Genomic DNA, 19706 nt, shown 5'->3' with positions numbered 1-19706 from the left:
ATGGCATAGCCAACCCATTCTGTCCACCGGCTTTGAGGGGGATTTCTCACTTACACTGGGGTTTTTGCTAGACGACTTTCTCTTTTTCCCCTTCCATCCTGTTGTTTATTTGTCATTTTGGGGGTTCTGCCGAGCAGCTGTTGGAGAAGTTGCCGAGTTCACTTACTTTCGTTGTTTGGGTAATTTGCACAAGTGGCCATTTGATCAGCCTGTGATGTCAGCAGCTTCCAGTGGGATGAGACATGTTGAACCATATGGCTACAGTGCCCTCCCTGTCACTGTCAGACATTTAGTGTGTCCACCGTGTGTGTGTGTGTGTGTGTGTGTGTGTGTGTGTGTGTGTGTGTGTGTGTGTGTGTGTGTGTGTGTGTGTGTGTGTGTGTGTGTGTGTGTGTGGGTGAATGGCTGTTTTCCACCAAAATGTTTCACCCATCTGTTGTCTTCACTTTGAAGTCGTCGTTTTGGCCAGTGGTGTACATTTATCATGCTAATGTGATGGCATGAAACAGTATTTAAGCACTTGAGACAACCATAGTAATCGCTTTTCATAGCTAATTAATGATCATACACTCAACACAGTTTTGGTAGAATCCATTTTAACCTAGCAGTTGTCATTACTGGAATTATAGAAGTGAAATAAAAGTCCAGCAGATCCTCAAATATTTGCATTAGCAATCTATTGTTTACTCTATAATTCTCATGACCCCACTGCTCTTTCAATATTGAACATTAAGTGGCCTAAATGTGCCATATTTTGAATTATTTTTGGGAGTCAACAATAGGCCATTCATGACTTTCTTTGTCTTCCCTAAGACCTGTTTGCATGGGACCAATACTACCAATGCACATGTATAAAAATAGTAAAGACCGTCTACTATGTCATTTTCAAAGTAAAAGTTCAATGCTAGTCATTCTATTTTGTTGAACTGAGGTCCATTAATAATCCATAACGCAAATTGAACTCAGTGTACTGGAGATATAAAGTATATATAAATAGATAAACTATTTTATTAAACTTCATAAACTATTTTCTACCCATGGCATTATACATTCAAAAGCTCAACATCTTTAAATATTGATATTAGTTATATTGTGCACCTAATTTTGTTCTTGATCTCATGCAAATGTCATTTTTTTAATACAGGCTGAACATATTTTTCTAGTGGAGGAACACCACACAGACCTCCTCTGTGGGGTTTGACAAAACTTTTCCCCCTCACTTTGAATTAAGAAATGTTTTTCCCTCCACCCTGATTTGGTGCAGCCACCTTTGTGTGGATGTTTATCTTGGTTCACTCATCTTCACTCACACGCTTGGCATAAAAAGAGATTTGTAGGGATGAGTGATGCCACCCTGGAGCTCATGCTGTACCGCAGGTCTTACACTATGGCTCAGTCACATGAACATAATATAATGTGATTTCAACCTTTGAATTGTATGTTATATTTTAGGCCTTAATAAAGCACTCTTATTTGGTATTTATGACATTAAGCGGAAAGCCTGCTGATGCAAGGGTTTTATTTGCAAGTTTTTGTTTCCTGAACAGTCTCTTGAACCACTGAACTTCCCGTGGCAATAACGTTTAACAACCTGTCGCAGTGGCGCAGGGCTTGGACTGTTTGACTACTTTAAATACTTTAAATACTATATGTTTGATTTGACTGTAATTCTAATTCCACAAAAATATACAATATTATAAAAATAGGTTCCAGAAACCGTAAGGTTGCAGTCTGATAACTGCTCAAGTCAATGAAGTATGTTTTTTTGTTTTTTTAATGATGGGAGGTGAGATGGGGGTTGTGCTGCCATTAGCTAGAAAGTCAGTGAGTGAGGAAAACACAACTGGGTTTGATTGGTATTTGTTAGGATGACAGCAATAACAGATGGTAAAATGCAATGTTTGCTTGGGGGAGAGTGAGAGTGAGGTAAGAACGGAGAGGGAGAGAGGGATATGAGAGGAGGGCGAGAAGGAGGGGTTGTTGGAATCATCGCTACGTCACCTTGTCCACCAAAATAGCTCCGATGTTGCCGACCACTGTCGGGTGAAGACTCCAGTGAGGTGTCCCTTACTTTACCCTGCAGATGCTCATGAGTACAACACAGAAGTAGCGTGCCGAAAATGTATTGGTCCATTTTATACGTTTATATTTGGACCTCTGGAATTTCTTAAAGAAGAATGATAGACTTTTATTGTGCCACTGGACAGCTCGGCAGCAGCTAGTGAAACATAAATTTACTGTCTACACCCAGGCAGCAGCTATAAATAACTATTTCAGTGCAGCAGGAAAAATGGCTGGTGAGACTCAGTTGTCAAAGCCAATACAATCCCTCCCCCACTCCTCATATTACTTCACCTCTGAGTCTTGTGATGCTTCATGTGCTTAAATCACTACCTGGGACACATTTCTTTCTCTAGTCACATTCAAACAACATTAACTTTCTTTTTCTTTTTTTTTACCGGTTTTGGCTCACCTTGTTCCTGTTATTCTTCCTCTTATGTAGTTCAAGCACACTCAGCTTTTTGACTTACTGGAAAATGAAGGGACTGTTCTTTTGTCAAGCTTGTGGCAACTGTGTCAGGAGCTATACAGCAACAGCTTACAGCCTGTGCGGTCGCCATCCTTCTTTTTGCCGGCAGCAGCTTTGACAAGCCAGATGGTTCTCTGATGTCATTCTGTCAAAAGTCCAAGAAAACTGTTTCGGCGACACAGTCACCTGGCCCCCAGCTCTCAGCACCTAGTTTGACACTCAATGTCAGCGGATCCCAGGTAACTTGAGGGCTTTTCTTAGCTCTTGTCAGCACTCTCACATTAAAAACTGACCACAGAACACCTGATACGTCAGAATGTTGATAATCTGTCAGAATGTATAGTTTGCATTTGAAAGCTTTGCCAGTTTAGTTTAGAAAATTGCATTGTGAGCACAGTTTCGTCCAGGCAAGAAAAATGGAAATTGTGTGCTTTGCACTTTGTTCTTGAGTTTGGTTTCTATAATGGAGGTTTGTCATTAAGCTCACAATAATTTTTTTTGTCATAGCAAACGCCCCAAACAGGTGTCACTCCAAACTCCTGACGTGGGCAGGATGTCAGCAGATCTCTGAGGACTAATTGCAGATTTCCTGCTCGGGGACCAATTGTTTGGAATGCTTTAAAAGTTTCACAGTTGGGCGGCAGCTGTCAAGTCAGAAGGTCCCTTTTGACCTGCATGTTTCTCCGTGACCCCAATATCCCGTGTTACGTTGCCCTAATGGTTGTAACAAGATCACCTACAGCTACCATGTGTGTGTTAGAGAGAAATGGAGAAAACCGTTTCTCCAGCTTAGCTCTCTCAGGGTTTAGGTTCATGTCTCTGGGTCTAACGTGTGTTTGTGTGAGGCTCAGTCAAGGACTTAATGTCAGGCATGTAAACTTGTAGGTTTATTTGACAGTGATGGGCCAAGGCCGGGTACAAGCGATTCTAGTCACCTCACAAACTTAAGTTTACTTTGTTATACCGCTTCGTAAAAACCCTGTGACTGATCCTGGCCATAAATCTGACCATTTTACAAGCATCATCAGAGAAACACGGCATGATTCAAAGTGATGCCTCGCGGTGGACACTCCAAACCTTATGGTGGTCATGAGGGAAGAGACCCTACGTCTCTGTGGCCTGGATACCTCACCCATCATTAGGGCGCCGTAAATCAGGAACCGCCCCCGGTTTGCAACTGTGCCAAATGCGAAGTAAGGCAAGCTGACCCCGCTTCCTCACCCACACCTCGCCCCATGAAACCAGCTCTCATGGCATGATGGTGGCTATGTGTCTGATTTGTTGAAAAGTTAAATTAAGGCTCTGGAATGTCAGTAACTGTTTTCGCCATATTGGGAAGCGTAAGGGTTACAAGGGTGTCTGCTTGATTTGTGTCTTGAGTCTGAAGTTCATATGGAATGTATGCATAACTCTCTCTCTCTCTCTCTCTCGCCTGTGAATTTGTTGTCTGCAATGAGCACTCTGTCTATATCTAAGGTTTTGCAAACTATTTATAAGGAATTGGCAAAAATATCTCTTAAGCACTTGGATTTCAAAGGTGAGTTACCAAAGTAACATTGCATTATGAGTCACAGTATGTAAATCACAGCTTGTAAATGTAAGCATCGTGATGCCCATATTATCAGGCTGAATAAGAACTGCTGGTCAAAATACGTACAGTGCCCTCATATGGCAGGCTGATACATTCCTATCAGACCTCCTGGGGCCTTTTCTACCAATATGTGGCACCACCTAGTGGTCCATGGAAAAAGTGTTTTGTAAGACACCTACACTGTGTGTGTGCTTTTATTCCATCTTCCCATTATGATTAACTCTGTCCTATCCTACCACACAGTGGCAGGAAACAACAGACTGGCTTAACAATAAATAATATTAGACAAAAATAAATTGGTCAAATGTTAGAAAAAGGTGAAATCTAAAAGGTTGAACGTTTTCAGATAAACACCAGTGACTAGCGTGTTTCCAGTTGTAGTTTAGAATAAATACTTCTACACTCGCCCACCAACACTTACATGCATTTACAGATGTTCATCAAAGAAGGACGGTTTTATGATGTCATTTCATCTTAAAAAGTTCAAGTTAATCTAGAAAACGAAATAAATTAATAACTAAATAGATTTGACAAAACAGTGTGATTATTGTGCATTTTGCAGTAACATACAGTATTATGTATTTCATTTGCCTGTTGGATCTCAGCTCTAGTGAGATAACTTGCTGGTCTCAATTTGAGATGTCGTTATGAAAATATAACCTGGCATACATCATTATATATATTAAATCATATATTGGACATACAAGGTCATACATTTGAATTGCTTAAACATCAGTATTTGTACTGGACAGACCGTGTGGTAATATCTGTGAGCCCACATAAATAATGCCTCACTGGATTAGGGTTATGGGTTATCTGTATGGTAGCATATGTTGTTGTTGTGATTGATGTAACCCTACTCCTTTCCCCATGTTTGCATTAGTTCACTGCATTAATGGCGGTAAAGATAATATTAATAATGATAGTAATAATATATTCAGGTAATATTACTTTAGATTGTTGAAAAGCACGCATGGTATTGGCCACAGGATAAAAACCGACGTGTTCTCTCCTTGCTGTCTGGGTGTGGTGATGCTAACAGATGGACTGACTGTAAATCTGTCAGGCTGATACCTCCACTGGATGCTTGTGTGATTATGTAAAGCACTCATTTACAGTTGATAAAAATCTACAGATGGAGGCAGAAATAAAATAATTATTTATACAGTAGGTGTACATGTATTTTGTTGTAAGATATTTAGTTTAATGACTGTGAACTTTTTACTGCTGCAAGAGACTCCATTAGTTCTGAGTAATTCTTAATAACATTTATTTGCTAATGGGAGTACATGCTATAAAATAACAGAATTTTATTTTTTAATGAAACGAAAGAATTACATTAGATTACATTTTTATTTCTTTGCTATTTTTAATTGAGGTGTGAAAAACGTGAAATCCAACCAGCCCTATTATGAAATGGTATATTAAAAAGAGAAAATGTAAATTAATTACAAATATATGAAAACATGTTACATTATTATATTTTTATAATGGTATTGCATTAAAGTGGATATATATATATTTTTTATTTTATACACATAAAAAGGACGCAATCTTTTCAATCTGCAAAGAACATTTAATGTGCTTAACATACTCACCTAGTGCTTCACTACGGGACAAATAGAACACGACAACGCTGGTTGCTGCTAGTCGGGTTAATTTCTGGCATATGAAACAATTAGTTTTTTATTTTTAGATTTGTTAAATGTTTAAAGGAAAATTAACAGTTTAATGGATGGCAGTTTCTTGATACTTACAATTTTAAAAAAATATTTTTTCAAGGACAGGAAGGTCTGAACTGCACATGTTAACTTATAAAGTGGTAGCTCACATAACACCTCTCATTTCATGTTTTTCAAGTTAATAAATTTCACAGTAACTTTTTATTGTAGTTGTTTAAACCTATGAAGAGTTATGGAGTATATATTATGATACATGTATCCATCTGGGGACTCTTCTTCTTTATATTTTCCCTTGTGGAATAGTTGGTGATCATTCTTTACAGAAGAAGCCACTCGTGCAATTGAAAACTTTCACAGATCTACATAATCCACTGCTTAAAGCCTTATTGTTACCTAGTCCGCTGTGACTGAGATAAGTGTGGACATAAAATTATGTTATTTTTCTTTCTATTCCCCACGCACCCTCAGAAACAATGGAAATCTCTGCCAAGAATGAGTCCATCAAAATCATATACCTCAGAAACTAAATGGGCTATATTTGTTATTGGCATATTGTTTGGTGTTCTTTAAAGAAGATGTAACTCATACAGCTTTGAGAGGAGGAATTTAATTTAATATGTTTCATATGTTACTACAAAAAATTGGATGTGGTAGTAGATTCATAGTAATTGAGCTGTTAGTGTTTTTCTCCTACTCTGAACCAGACTGCCTACTATACATTAATCTTTATGTGAACCAAACTGCTGCCGCCGTAAAAGCAGCAGTTTCAGGACTGAACAGCAAGGCCTCCTCCTGTAAATACTTTCCTGTGTTGTTCTGCCCCAGTACTCTCTCTCTCTCTCACACACACACACACACCACTTGTGACTTTTCATCACATGCGTCTCCCGCTGCCTGTCCAGTGGTCAGAGACACAGGGGAGCAGCGTCCCTCACATAGGGTGAAGACCTGCTAGAAGGGATGTTATGCTAATGTACATGTGTTCGCATAGTCGTCATGTTAGTGGCTAGAGGCGTATACGTCAGTCTCAGACAGAGGTCAGGCTGCAGACAAGCAGTGCAGAGTCTGGTGTCAGAGGTGTAGCTCGGACCTCCACTGCCTGTCTTGTCAAGGTTGGTGTTCTTTTCAGTATACGCCCGTCGTAGTAGAGTGTATGAGGTGGTAAGTCTTGTCAGCTGCACTTAGTCGAGCGGTCGGCATTGAGGCATGATTTATGGCCGGCCCCGGAGCTGCGGTATGTTTGGACAACGTGGAATATTTTGCTGGATGTTTCAATGGACTGTTCCGTAGCTGGACTGGACTTGAATCCTTCCTCTAATTTGTTACTTCCTCCAATGAGGCTCTGTGAACGGATTGGGCCCATGTGGCGTTTTGTTGTGACTACGGAGCTGCCTCTGATCTTTGTGAAAGTGTGTGTGTGTGTGTGTGTGTGTGTGTCTTTTCTTTTGCTTTGCGAGGACAATGTGGCTTAGAATTAGACTTTCAAAACAGAATAGATTTGTTATTAAAAGTTGTTTTGATAAAATATACATATTTGATGCAGTTTGCTTAAAGAGTCATCATAACTTATATTGTGTTGGTTGGCCGCTGAGCAAACATTCGTTGAGATATACAAAGAGAGATGTTGACCTTTCTGATTAGTTGAATTAGTTTGCAATATTTTAGCATGTTTAGTTATCATTTTAAAAGTTGTGGCTTTCTATTGATATTGATGTCAGCTGTTTGTATTTCAAATTATTTTCTTTTTTGCAAACTGGATGATGCAGCAGTGGGTCACGTCTGTATTAATTGACTAGTAAATTGTTGCCATTAAATGTTCACAATTAATTGTTAACTGTTGTTGGTTGATTGTGTAGTCGGGCCTCGGGAGTCGACAGGCGTTAAAAGTCTTTTCAAATATGGCGGCCATTTTTACATGATATTTGATTATTAACTTAAATTGAAAATTAAGTTCCAGGTGTGTTTTAACAAATGTATCAGTAGAACTGCACTGGACAGTTAACAGGGAAGCCTACGCATTGTCACTTTAATTCAGTGTAAAATGTACACTTTCCCATGTTCATGTTGTGGATACTTGGTCAAAGTAAGAAGAAAAGTCTGGACAGGCATTTCACTCTGGTCAAATGACCAGAAAAGAAAGATATATATATATATATAGAGAGATACATTATCTTGATTTGACCTATAGTGTTGTTTCTGTATAAGCCTCATGCTGGTTAAAGCATTGTGAGCTGTGAAGGTACAAATGCAGCTACTCACTACTTTAATGTGTATGCCGTACATTCACTACGATACAAATATTGTATATTTTTGAAACCGAAGCTGTTCTTCATGCATTGTGTACCTTCTTACTTTTAAATTGTGAAACAAACAGACATTTGTTTATGTGCAGGAGTATTAAAATGACCAGATGAAGCTATTCTTCAGACTGAGCCAATAAGCTCTGTTCTGACATGGTTTTGACTGTGAGCGGCTTTTGTCAGCTGTCAGGGGTTCAGACCCGAAGAGCAACAGTAACACATGGAGAACAGACCGGCTTTTTATTTGAAAAATATATAACATAGCAGGGTCAAAGAATCACAGCTAAAAACAAGATCTATATATTATATTTTGATCTGATACATAATGTTAAGTAATATTTGCCACCGTTTTCAACAACAATGCAGTTGTGTAACAGGATTAAAAAGAATGAAAACTTACACACTTACAGTAAATAGACCTTGGTCCAAGCTCTCTGGTAAAACGTAGAGGTTTGTTGAATTTTCCACAAAGACTTTCTAAAAATAGTTTTTTAATTCTTTAAGATTTTTTTAAGTATTTTAAATTAAATGACTCGGAAATCTATTCTCTTCCTCATAAAACTGACTTTATTACTATTGATATATTTCATTCTTCAATAATTCGTTTTTTTCTGTTACTGAAAGCCTAAGTCAGCTCTGGTCCCCTGCATAACATAAATTAGTAAGTTTTCTTTAAAATAATCTTTCTTGGTTGCTCAACATTTGTTATGTCTTTTTAAGCCATTTGTGTTCCTAGTTTAAGTCCATATTAAAAAGAGTAGATGACCAATAAATATCATCTGCCCAAATGCAGAGAGCAAACAATGCTCTTGATTTAGCAGATTTCTACAGTTTTGCCCCATTTCTGAATTTATCAATTTGTCATTAACTAGAAAGAGCAACACATTTATTAATAAGGTTATATATAAATATATAAATTAGAGGTACTACACATATTTAGTTAATCTCTTTGATAACAAATATCCTGATAAGGCATTATAACTTGCATTTTTAAAAGTGTATTATTAATTAATAATAATAACAAAAGGTAAATATGTTCTTTCAAAGAGGCCAATTCCACAGCAGTTGTGGTAGGAACGAATACAGGCGGTGTGGACTGTTGCAAAATCAGATCATTGAATCACAGTAAGACACACTTTGAATAATGTTCCTCATAAGTTTATCTACAAGTTTTTCTCTCTGGTCATCCACCTTGACACCTATTGTCCCTTTCTTCATCACAAGATTGGTCTAAAGTGTCTGTCTAGCACGCTGTGCCAGCAGCCCAAGAGTCCATATTAGTCTATTAAGGACAGTGGGTGTCATGATGGCAGAGGGCAGCTCCAGTATTTATAGCTCTGAGTCAAAAGGGGGAATGGCGTAAGTATATATCTCCATCAGCATGCATGCTCACTTAAGAGTGTGTACAATCGGCAGTGAAACTAAGAACTGTCAATTGTCCCAAAGTCGGTCGGTTATCATAAATACATAAATGTAACTTCTTAGACTGTGGTATGTGATTGTAATATAGGTCTGTTATGTTTTTGTTATACAAATACATAAAACTAAATCACCCATTTGGTTTTTATTTTAACCACATATTATGATTTTATTTTATTTTTTCTAATAAGAAATAATAATACAACTTTTTGTTGTGTAAAGTTTTCTTAAAAAGTTACAAAGTGCTTAACAGGAAGAAATTCAAACTTAGCAAACAGATTTGAGTCTAAAAAATGTCTATAAGATGTTTTTGGGGAAAAAAACAACATAAGTACTTGAAATAGCATTTTAATTTATTTTTCATTCAGCTTTTAAATCAGGAACTGAACTTTTAGTGACTGAAGTTGCCCGAAATAAAGTTTTGATCAAATTTGTATCATGTCATTTGCCATGTGTGTAATTGGTGTAGCAACAGTAATGGATGTGTTAAACTGGTTCAAAAATATGTAACAGCAGCTTAGTGGATTTAATATCCACTGTTGCTCTAAAATATAAAAAAATATATTTTTTGTATTTTGTCCCGTTAGTTCTGAGTTCGTTGAGTTTTCATTTTCAATCTGAAGGGTTTGATTTCAGGACCATATGTCGACCGCAGGGTAGTTTATAGCTCAGTATAGCCTAGAGTATAAATTATGGTTGTTATATGATGAGTTTATGAAGTGACAATGTAATCGCAAAACCACATCAAAGCTACATAAGCCAGTAGGAAGACAGACCTGGAGGCGATAATCCTCTGCAAGATTCGGTTGCATAAATTCATATTTAAAAATGTCTCTTCTTTTCTCCTTTATTTAAAAAGGACAACCACAACCCCTTTTATTATAATACTTCTCTCGTCGTGTGCAGTACAACCTTTTAAGAAGGATCTGTGTAACCTTATTCACAAATAACCATAATGCAGTGCATCAGCGTCTCTGCATGCATGACTGATGAATCTTGTTCTAGAACAATTTGGGGTTTCACCACGTCTAATCTCATTGACCTGTCACCTTTGAGCAGGGTTGGTAGGAACACTTTCTAGAAAGGGCAGTGTCAGGTGCTTAACATAGATGTTGTGATGAATAGTTCAGTAGACTAAGTTTAGACAACTCGTGAGAGCATTTATCAGACGTGGACAAGTCAGGCAAACAGGGTCAAAGCACCAGTTGGTGATGTGGTTCTAAGTGGTTCTATTAGCAGTTTGGGTTGTAAGAACCTGGTGTACGGAATAATGTAGCAGTAGGAAAATGGGCGCTTCGGCAGCTAACCTATGATATGTGAACCGTGCTTTTACAGCTGTCCCTCTTCTACTTCAACCACTCTCTCTTTATCCGAGACATTTGAATTATGTTGCAGCACCAGGTCCATGGTAGTTGTGCTGTGAAGTTGAAATCCATCATTTTCCTTATATTGGTTAGAATTCATAAAACAATAAAAAATGATCGCACACTGAAAGTAGCAAGAGCTGTTGTAGATTTTGAATGAAAGTTATTTCCCGATAGTTTACGGATGCATTGCTTTATATGTATGTGATGGCACTAGTTTCAAAAGACAGCCAGAAAGCTAGAAAGAGCAACATGAACTAATTGTTGTAGCAGATTCAGCAAGTCTGTCCATGAAAATGTGCCAGTTTAGTCCCACAATGTAGTTTGTCTAAGTGCTGTGCTGTCTACCAAACTCTTTGGTCCTAGAGAAGAACTTCAGGAGGAATTGTCTCTTTCAGAGTTCACTGACCTCATAGGGGAATTTACTCGTCAGTAATCTGGACAATCACATCTGAAACCAGGAGACAGACAGACGTTCAGAAGCCTTGGATTTACAAATTTATGTTGATGATAAATTAGCAGAGCATGTGTACAGAAAATACACTATGGAATTATAAAATATAATATACTCTGGGCACAATGTTCTGCTTCCAAGCTGACATAAGCATCTTTCCCAGCTTCTGTCGTCAGCCTAAAGAAACGAAAGAAAAGAAAATACATTTTGCTTAAAACTGTTAGTTGAGAGAACAGCAGCCAGCTGTGTAAAACCTCTTGGCACTGTTTATTTCCTTTGGTTTATCCTAATCCCAGCTGCACTGACAGCCAGCTGATGGCTGTGCTCAACTCCAGCCCATCTGTTTGTTTATTTGCCTTATTAGCAGATGCTAGCTGTGGGGAAATGTGTGAATATTGGGAGCTGAAACTTTCTAACAGTTAATGCCAACAAGAAAAGAAAAACAGCGGACTAATAAGTCAATGTCATTTTGTAGTTCCATGATGAATTAAATTAGCCAATGTAATAGCTGCAAGTTAGCAGAGCCTTACATGACTGCCCATTAACCCTTTCAAACTTCGCAAAAAATTGTCATAGTTTGGTAGTTTTGTAAAAGTATACAATATCTGCATTAAGCATCAGCCCTATTTGCTCCCGCTGGCCTTGTCTCTGATTTTGTGTTCCTTCCAGTTTACATCAGCTGGAGTCATGCAACTGGTTGCGGTATATCAAACTCGAGTTGCAGACTCAGTCTGCTTTACACTATTTATAACTAGGTGTGGAGAAACGCCACAGGATCTGAATAACACTTTAGGAGCATGCTTTTGATCATAGATACAAACAGGAGCAGTTACCTTCTCAGCTATTCTGTGAGATCTAACAAGTCGAGCAGATTTGTCCTTTGAGATTCTTGAGGTATGTGATGTTTATTTTTTCCCCCCATAGCATCAGTGCGGTGCCTTTGGACAGCGCTGATAAGAAGAGCTTCCAGGTAGGCGGAGTACAGGCGGGGCCCCAGCTGCAGAACCAGCAGCTCCTGCTGACCCCAGCCAGCCTCCAGCTCGCTCAGCTCCAGGCCCAGCTCACCCTCCATCGCCTGAAACTGGCCCAGGGTGGCAATTCAGCCACTGCTGCCACTGTTCTCAATCAGGTTCTTTCCAATGTCGCCATGTCCCAACCCCTGTTCAATCAACTACGGAGCACTATGGTTGGGAACCCTCAGGGTACCTTCCCCACGGGGATGCTAGGTTTTTCCTCTTCAAATTCAGGGTTGGGAGCCTTGGTTGGCGGGGGATTCAACCAAAACCCAGGGAATGTAAGAATGAACCATCCTGGTGGAGGGGGCACCGTGGGCCAACAGGGTGCGGAGTATGGTAAAACATCAACGTCAACTTACCCTTCTGATACTGACAGGCGTGCTCAGTACAACTTAGTTGGTGGGACATCTGGAGCATCTACCACTGCTGGTGATGGACAGTACACGGTGATTAACACTCAGGCAAAAAACATGAACAATGTTGGTTTTCAGAGAGATTTCTACGGGCGCGATGTGCTCGGGCAACAAGCTGGGTTTAGTGTTAATGAGCAGAACATGAATGTTTATAACTCCACTGGGCATAAGGAGCAATGGAAAGGCCCCGCTAGCTTGAGTCACACTGGAGGGGTGGATAGGGTTTCTAATGCTGCCAATGTGTGGACAGCAGCTGGGCAGCCAATTCGGTCCAGAACGGAACTGTATAACCCAGAGGAGCCGACCCCTGACCCCAAGTTTAATCCCAGCAGTGGGGTTTCCTCTTTTGCTTCGAGTGGCTCGCAGGGGTTTGGGGGCTACCAGACGCTGCATGGAAATGAGGAAACCCTATCTTCAGGTACCAGGACACTTCAGCCCTACCAAGTCAATGATTACCATGCTGTCACTCCCACTCAACTGCCACATCAGTGTAGCATCTGTGACAAGAAGGTCTACAACCTGAAGGTGAGGGAACTGATCACTCAAAATATAAATGCTTCCATGTAAATGTATGAGGAGGTACTTATTCTGTTAGCACACAAGTAACTGTAATGCCTGAAACTATACAGAATGATTCACCTACAAGTCTAACATTTTTCAAATAGACAATAGAGATTTGAACAGGCAAGTTTGCCATCAAATTTAACAAGAGGTCATGTGATGTTCATAAGATTTTCCAACCCCTAAAAATGTTTCATATCCTGGCTTTAGTTTAGAAAAATTGGCATTTCAGCCTGAAAATAGCTAAAATTCTGTATCTAAATGTTTTGAGCAGCCGCTAACTAACCAATCCAAGATGTTGTCTCTTTAACTGCTCTCAGCCATCAGCTTATACAGCCAATATGTAAGACAGACCAAGCAGCGAGCTTCCAGTGTTTCCAAGCTGTCTGAGACTATGTTTGGATGGTGTGTGTCTATGTGTGTGTTTTAGGACTGGGACCAGCACGTGAAGGGAAAACTACACCTGCAGAACCGTACCTTGTACACAAACGACAAGTGAGTTGTTTGCTACTTTATAATTTATTGGACAGGGTTGAAAGTAGTTTGTGATTGCAAAATGTTCTCTATCATTTTGTTTTACTACTGAGTGACAATTTGAGATGTTCACAAAGCTAGTGGCATCACATGGGCCATTATGTTTTAAGTTGATGTTCAAATAATTATGAGTAAAATGTTTGCTTTTATAATTAACCTTGACCGTAGCTGGGTAATTTCCCCACTTGTTACCAGCTGTGTTTAAGTATGTTTGTTGTAGTTTTAGCACTATGGTGCTCAGTTTAGAGCAAAATCTCTCTGGAGTGTTTGAAGCATTTTATTTTGCTTTTCCTTGCTCTATATACAGCTGTCTTGATGTTTCTATGAATATGAGCTCTGTCACAAGATATGAGCGAGCGAGGCAGGGGAGAGGCAGCTAAAATCAGCCTTCTCTGATTGTTGCAGCTCAGCTGGAGCTCTTCACTACGCTGCCGGTAGGTCTTCTGATGGAGGCCTGAACCCTGGAGGGACGAACTCCATGGTCTACTCTGCTGCAAGTCAAGGTAGGGCGACCATTATGTCAAAACAATGGCCTCTGTTTGTTAGCAATGTGAGTGATGTGTGTCTGATCGCTGGAATATGTGAAACGGAGCGATAGATTGAGCTCAGGCAGTATTTTTAGAATTACGTGAGGGCATGAGGCATCATGTTTTTATAACTTGACAGTGTATTTTGATACATTGATCTATGCTGAATGAACATCTAAAATATGGTAGACCACAACACTAAGCCAAACCTTAAGATGTGATTGTGTGTATGTTGTTTGTGCACATTATAACAAATCCATAAAGCTGATGTCACTTGTCCAATGCTTTTCTACACAGAAACAAATTGAGCTCCTGTTTTCCACCATATCGACAGTATCTGTCCACCCCATATCTATTTCCATTTCTATATCACCTATAACTTATGTATAATTCCTTTATACATAAGCTTGAAAGAGCCTTTGCACCAAACCCTTTGAGCAGCCTTTGGATGGAGAGATTGTTTCTGTTGTTTACCTGTGCATATGTTACCTTTTGTTTATTCTTCTTTAAGAACAGTGTTTATAAAAGTTGGGTAACAATAGCTGTAAATAAACACAAATCCACTGCTGGGGAGAAAAAAACATTGGGTATAACTGAGAACCTAGTATATTCTGTAATATACTATCTGTAATAGTATATTGACAGAAGAGTATCAAGTATCAGTTTTAGCACTGATGCATGTTTTGTGTCAACCCAGTGTTTTTAATTCCATGATTATACAACAAAAAAATATTAAAAAGAAAAATAACTAATAATGATTTGAATGATACACTTTGTAAGTAATATTTATGACAATTTATGTCAACAAATAACTTTATCCCACACTCTGTCGACTGTATGCAGAGATTATTGAATCTAAATTTTAAATTGTCTCCACAGATGTATCCACAGGAGCCAATGCATCATATTTGCCAGTTGCAGCCATGACGACTTATCCCACTTCAGACACAGGATTCGTCTCACACCAGCCCGACTCAAAGGTCAGACCAATCTATGTTTTTTTTTCAGGATTAATAGAGATTGCCCTTGACGTATAAATCCGATTTTGTGACGGGCTTTGAAGAATGCTAGTGAAAAGGACCAGCTGTCGTCCTTGAACATGAATACGGCTATACCTTGATCATATCTTGTTTCATGGAAATGGATTGATGGTGATTAATGATATTATGATAATATTTGACCATAATAATGACTGCTGCAATAATAGATTTAGAGGACACTGGCCAGCTTTCATTGTTGTTCTTAGGTGCAGAGTAAGATGATATTTTATTATATTTTATCTCTAATTACGTTAAATACTGCATATATCCTATATACTGCATTTCTTCTCTGTTTCTTAAAATAATTTGTTGCTTAGCAGCAGGACATTTTTTACAAAGTGTGTAATGAATCGAGCCAATCTGCTGTTTCTTTTTTGTCTTTTTTTTTTCGCTCTGTGTCATTGAGACTTCTCTAATATTTCTCTCTTATTTTACTATTTAATTATTATTCAGCCCCTGGATACAATTCAAGCAGTAAAATTGGTATATATGCCAAAAAAAAACTGCCAAAATTAACTATGTTAATATTATTTTTAAATGTGTTGTTATTGCTACTTACATTAACTGATTCATTGGTTCAAAGCCACACAGTCTGTAAACTCAAATTTAAAACTTTGATTACAGCGGAAGGTGAAAATATAATACATTGTAGGAATGCCCCAGGGTACCAATAATGAATAAAAGTACATGGTAATTGCTTCACTTTGTCTTTGGCAATTAAATTTGAGTATTGTTAAGAAAAGATTTGTCACTGCTTGCTGCCCCACAGACGGTTAGCCCGTCCAAAAGTGTTGGGTCCTGTCTGGTATTGAAAAACTGCAGCTGTTGATAGGCGTCAATAACGAAGGCAGGTGCCCTGAAAATCTGCAGCAGATGAGCGAGGTGAAAATTAGCCCCAGCAAACCTGTGGAAAGCCATCTCCAGTGCCCGGCACGCAGCTTTCAACAGTCAGCGGGCATTACTTAACATACGAATACCTGCACACATATACACACTTGAAACATACCATACCAACCTTTACATAAAAAATATATATATATATTTAATATTAAGTAAGATTTGATTTAATATAAAAAAAGAAAAACTAAAAAGGTTTCTCCAGCCGATGGAAAAACACACAAAAAATCTTAAGCCAGTGTTTGGTTTGTCCGTTAAAGGCTGCTGTAGAAACATGACAGTCGGCTCAGTGAAGTGGACCCGCTCCTTAAGTAGATATAAATAGCTCATTATAATATATATATGTTTTTTTCATGCATTAGTACAGATAAAATAAAAAAAATGAGACAATGTAGAATATAGTAAAAAAAAGTTTGTGCGGTGAAGAGTAAGATTAAAATTCACATGAAAATGTGGGCCTTAAATTTATGATCTAAGAGTAAATACTTTTATGGCCGACGGGGGCTGATGCAGATACTGAGGGAGGCCTTGTTGTTTAACTTATATCCCTTCCACTGTAAAACCACTGCTTCCGTTCCAACAAACATGCGTGACTCTGCTGTTTTTGTATAAGCCATTTGTTCTTTTCTTCATTGCCGGGGGAGACAATTTAACAGGAGCCTGAACTCAGTGACGTGAAAGTCATATGCTTCATTGGCCGGTTATCGACAAAGAGTTTTATTGTAGCAGTGGGAAAATATTTATGGGCTGTGCTACATGAGCTAATGTTGGTAGCTATAAACACACACCTGTCGAAGCAGAACAGGTGGGTTTTACTGTTTTTTAAAGCCCTGTGTTGAGCAGAGAGCACTCACACAAATGCACACGCACCACCGCATGCAATGATCATTTGTGACTTTATTTATTTTTCATCTCTCAAGTTTTATTTATGTATGTTTGTATATAAAAGTTAAAATAAACCAAAAAATGAACAACCGTTAAAGAGAAGGTCACACACGTGAGTTAGCACATGCATACAAGCATATGTGTGACATGCTTGAACATACACAGCAGTCCTTAGTTTTGACTGCAGTTTTCCTCAGCCCAGCATGAGGTAACACAGTAGCTTTATGTGATAAGACAACTCAAACAGAGATAAACACAGGATTACAGCTAACCGCTGTGAGGAGCAGAGACCTTAAGACCCCCTGGTCACACCCCAAAGGCAGTGGTGTTAAGTTTCAGCCTGGTGGGATCTGAGGGGTCGGCGTGTGAGCACCCTGCGAAGGAGCGTGGGGAGAAACTGTGAAACCAGACTGACTATCTCCTCGGGATCCTCCAACATGGATCCTGCTTTGTACAAATAAACAAACATGTCCTGTGGAGAGATTCCAGCTAATGATAGTCAGCAGGCTGTCAGTGAAAACAGGAGAGCGCTCAGTGTGAAATGGTTGTTATCCATTTGGCCCTAGTTCAGTAGGTCATAGTGTTGAGAGTGTTTCAGCCACAGAACATATGGCTGAACACACTCTGGCAGGTAAAGCCATTACCTTTGTTGACTGTAGTGTCTGATTGGTAGATTAATGGAAAAGTGCATTTAAGGGAAGAAATTATGTATTTTCTTTCCCTTATTTTCTCTTGGTTAAAAATGTAATGAAAGTAAAATATAGATGTGATGAAGCAAACATTATAGAGAATCATTAATTACACAAGGTATTTTTCTATTCCCCACTTTTGGGAGCTGATCAGGTTATTTGGTCTTTATTCTTATATCAAATTAAAGTCAATGTGAGTGCATAACCTTTTAATAATAAAACCGGGACTTTTCTTTAGCTAAGGTGTTGCTTCAACTGAACGTTTTATTTTCTTCCCATGAAAGTTTTGTCTTTGTTGTTCCATATATTGAAAGTCCCATAATAGACCATTTAAGGACAAGTTGGCAGTGTGTGTGGTGCCTCCCTGTAAGTGGCATTGGCATGGCATAACTCTGTGCTGCTGGTTTGCTGCTAACAGAAACAGCTACTGTTTAAAGCCTGAGCCAACCTTGACTGTGACATCAATGCTGTGATCAAACTGTCTGAGCTTCCAGACACTGACAACATTTTACAGGCCAGACATTAGTGAGTGCAGTGAGCAAGACTCTTGTTCTCTCTAATATTCCAAGGACATAAACAGCCTATTCCTGGATCTGTTTATTGACCTCGACCTGCACTGACCTTTGGGTGTCCTGGTGCTGGCATGGAGCTGTTGATAGAGTTATTGCTCGTGTCATCTGCTGGCCAGAAACCATTCAGTTGGGGCATAGAAATTCAGTGATCTGGCTCTGGTTGTATGGATAGTAATATGTTTTTTTTCACAATTTCTGAATAGAAATAACTGCCTAAAGTGTAGAGTACCCGCATCGTGTTAGCAAATAGAACCCTTTTAAAAGAAAGTCAGTTTATTAACTACTAATATCCCATTTGTTTTGGATACAATTACATGTTAGGTTGTAATGGACTATTTGTGATCAGTGCTTCATGTATGATAGGAATACTGATATACTTGGCTCTGATAATGTTTCAACATGCATAGTAAAGTGACTTTGAGATTCTAAAAGATTCCCCCTCCTCCTCCTTTTACATTCAACACTTCAAGCTGTTAGACCCAGCGTGAAGTGTTTGTTAGTGTTGGTTTTTCCCTGAACAAATTCCCTGTAAAAACAGAGACCTGCTGGTCCAAACTGGTATTAGGACCCCAGTCTGTCCCGCACATGTAACTGTCCATCAGATCTATCAGCCAGAAAAGCAGCAGCAGCAGCAGCAGGAGGAGGAGGAGGAGGGGTACTGGAAAACTTGCAGTGGCAGCACAATGGATGCAGAAATAAGACTCCAAGATATGACTCGCTGAATTTACAACCGCTTTCCGCAGTGATGTTAGGGGAACATGAGGTGTCAAGTGGAATGTCCACCGGCTAGTTTAATGATGAATAAAGATAGACAAAGTCACTGGTACTTTGCCTTTGCATTTTTTAAGTTATAAATGTAGTAAGTGAATTGTTCAGAGGAACTAATGGGAAAGGTGAAACAACTACTAAAAGGTTGCATATAATACACACATACACATGCTCCCTTTACAACATCCTGAGTCCCTGCTATGTGTGGAGATAGTTATTTAGATTATATGTGTAACCTTCTTAGCATGGCTGTCTAAATTCTGCTTTGGACAGAGATGGAGGGTGAAAATGGAGGTTGGTGGTTTGGAGTCCATAGTGGGAAAGATTTAGGTAAAGAACAATCTGAAAAGAGAAAGAAAGGAAGACTAAACACTGTTAACATTATCTGCTTTAAAGATAAATCTATAAAAGTAAATATGATAAAAATAAAGCAATGGATTGTCAGAAGAAATGATAATACAATA

The 19706-nt window shown here is 38.9% G+C and overlaps 1 protein-coding gene across 1 annotated transcript in view; it reads left to right on the top strand.

The window, feature by feature from the left end:
* The window catches only part of rbm20 (RNA binding motif protein 20), a 43904-nt gene that overhangs the window by 15685 nt on the left and 8513 nt on the right, over positions 1-19706 (top strand). Inside the window, exons 2-5 of the mRNA XM_054605076.1 lie at positions 12265-13294; positions 13761-13825; positions 14270-14367; positions 15271-15371. Coding sequence (XP_054461051.1) covers positions 12265-13294; positions 13761-13825; positions 14270-14367; positions 15271-15371 — 1294 coding nt within the window. The remainder of the gene's footprint in view (positions 1-12264; positions 13295-13760; positions 13826-14269; positions 14368-15270; positions 15372-19706) is intronic.

This window comes from Anoplopoma fimbria, chromosome 9 (genome assembly GCF_027596085.1).
Source record: "Anoplopoma fimbria isolate UVic2021 breed Golden Eagle Sablefish chromosome 9, Afim_UVic_2022, whole genome shotgun sequence".
Classification (NCBI taxonomy): domain Eukaryota; kingdom Metazoa; phylum Chordata; class Actinopteri; order Perciformes; family Anoplopomatidae; genus Anoplopoma; species Anoplopoma fimbria.
Note: the sequence above shows the minus strand (reverse complement) of the source record. Positions and strands in the feature narration are given on the sequence as shown.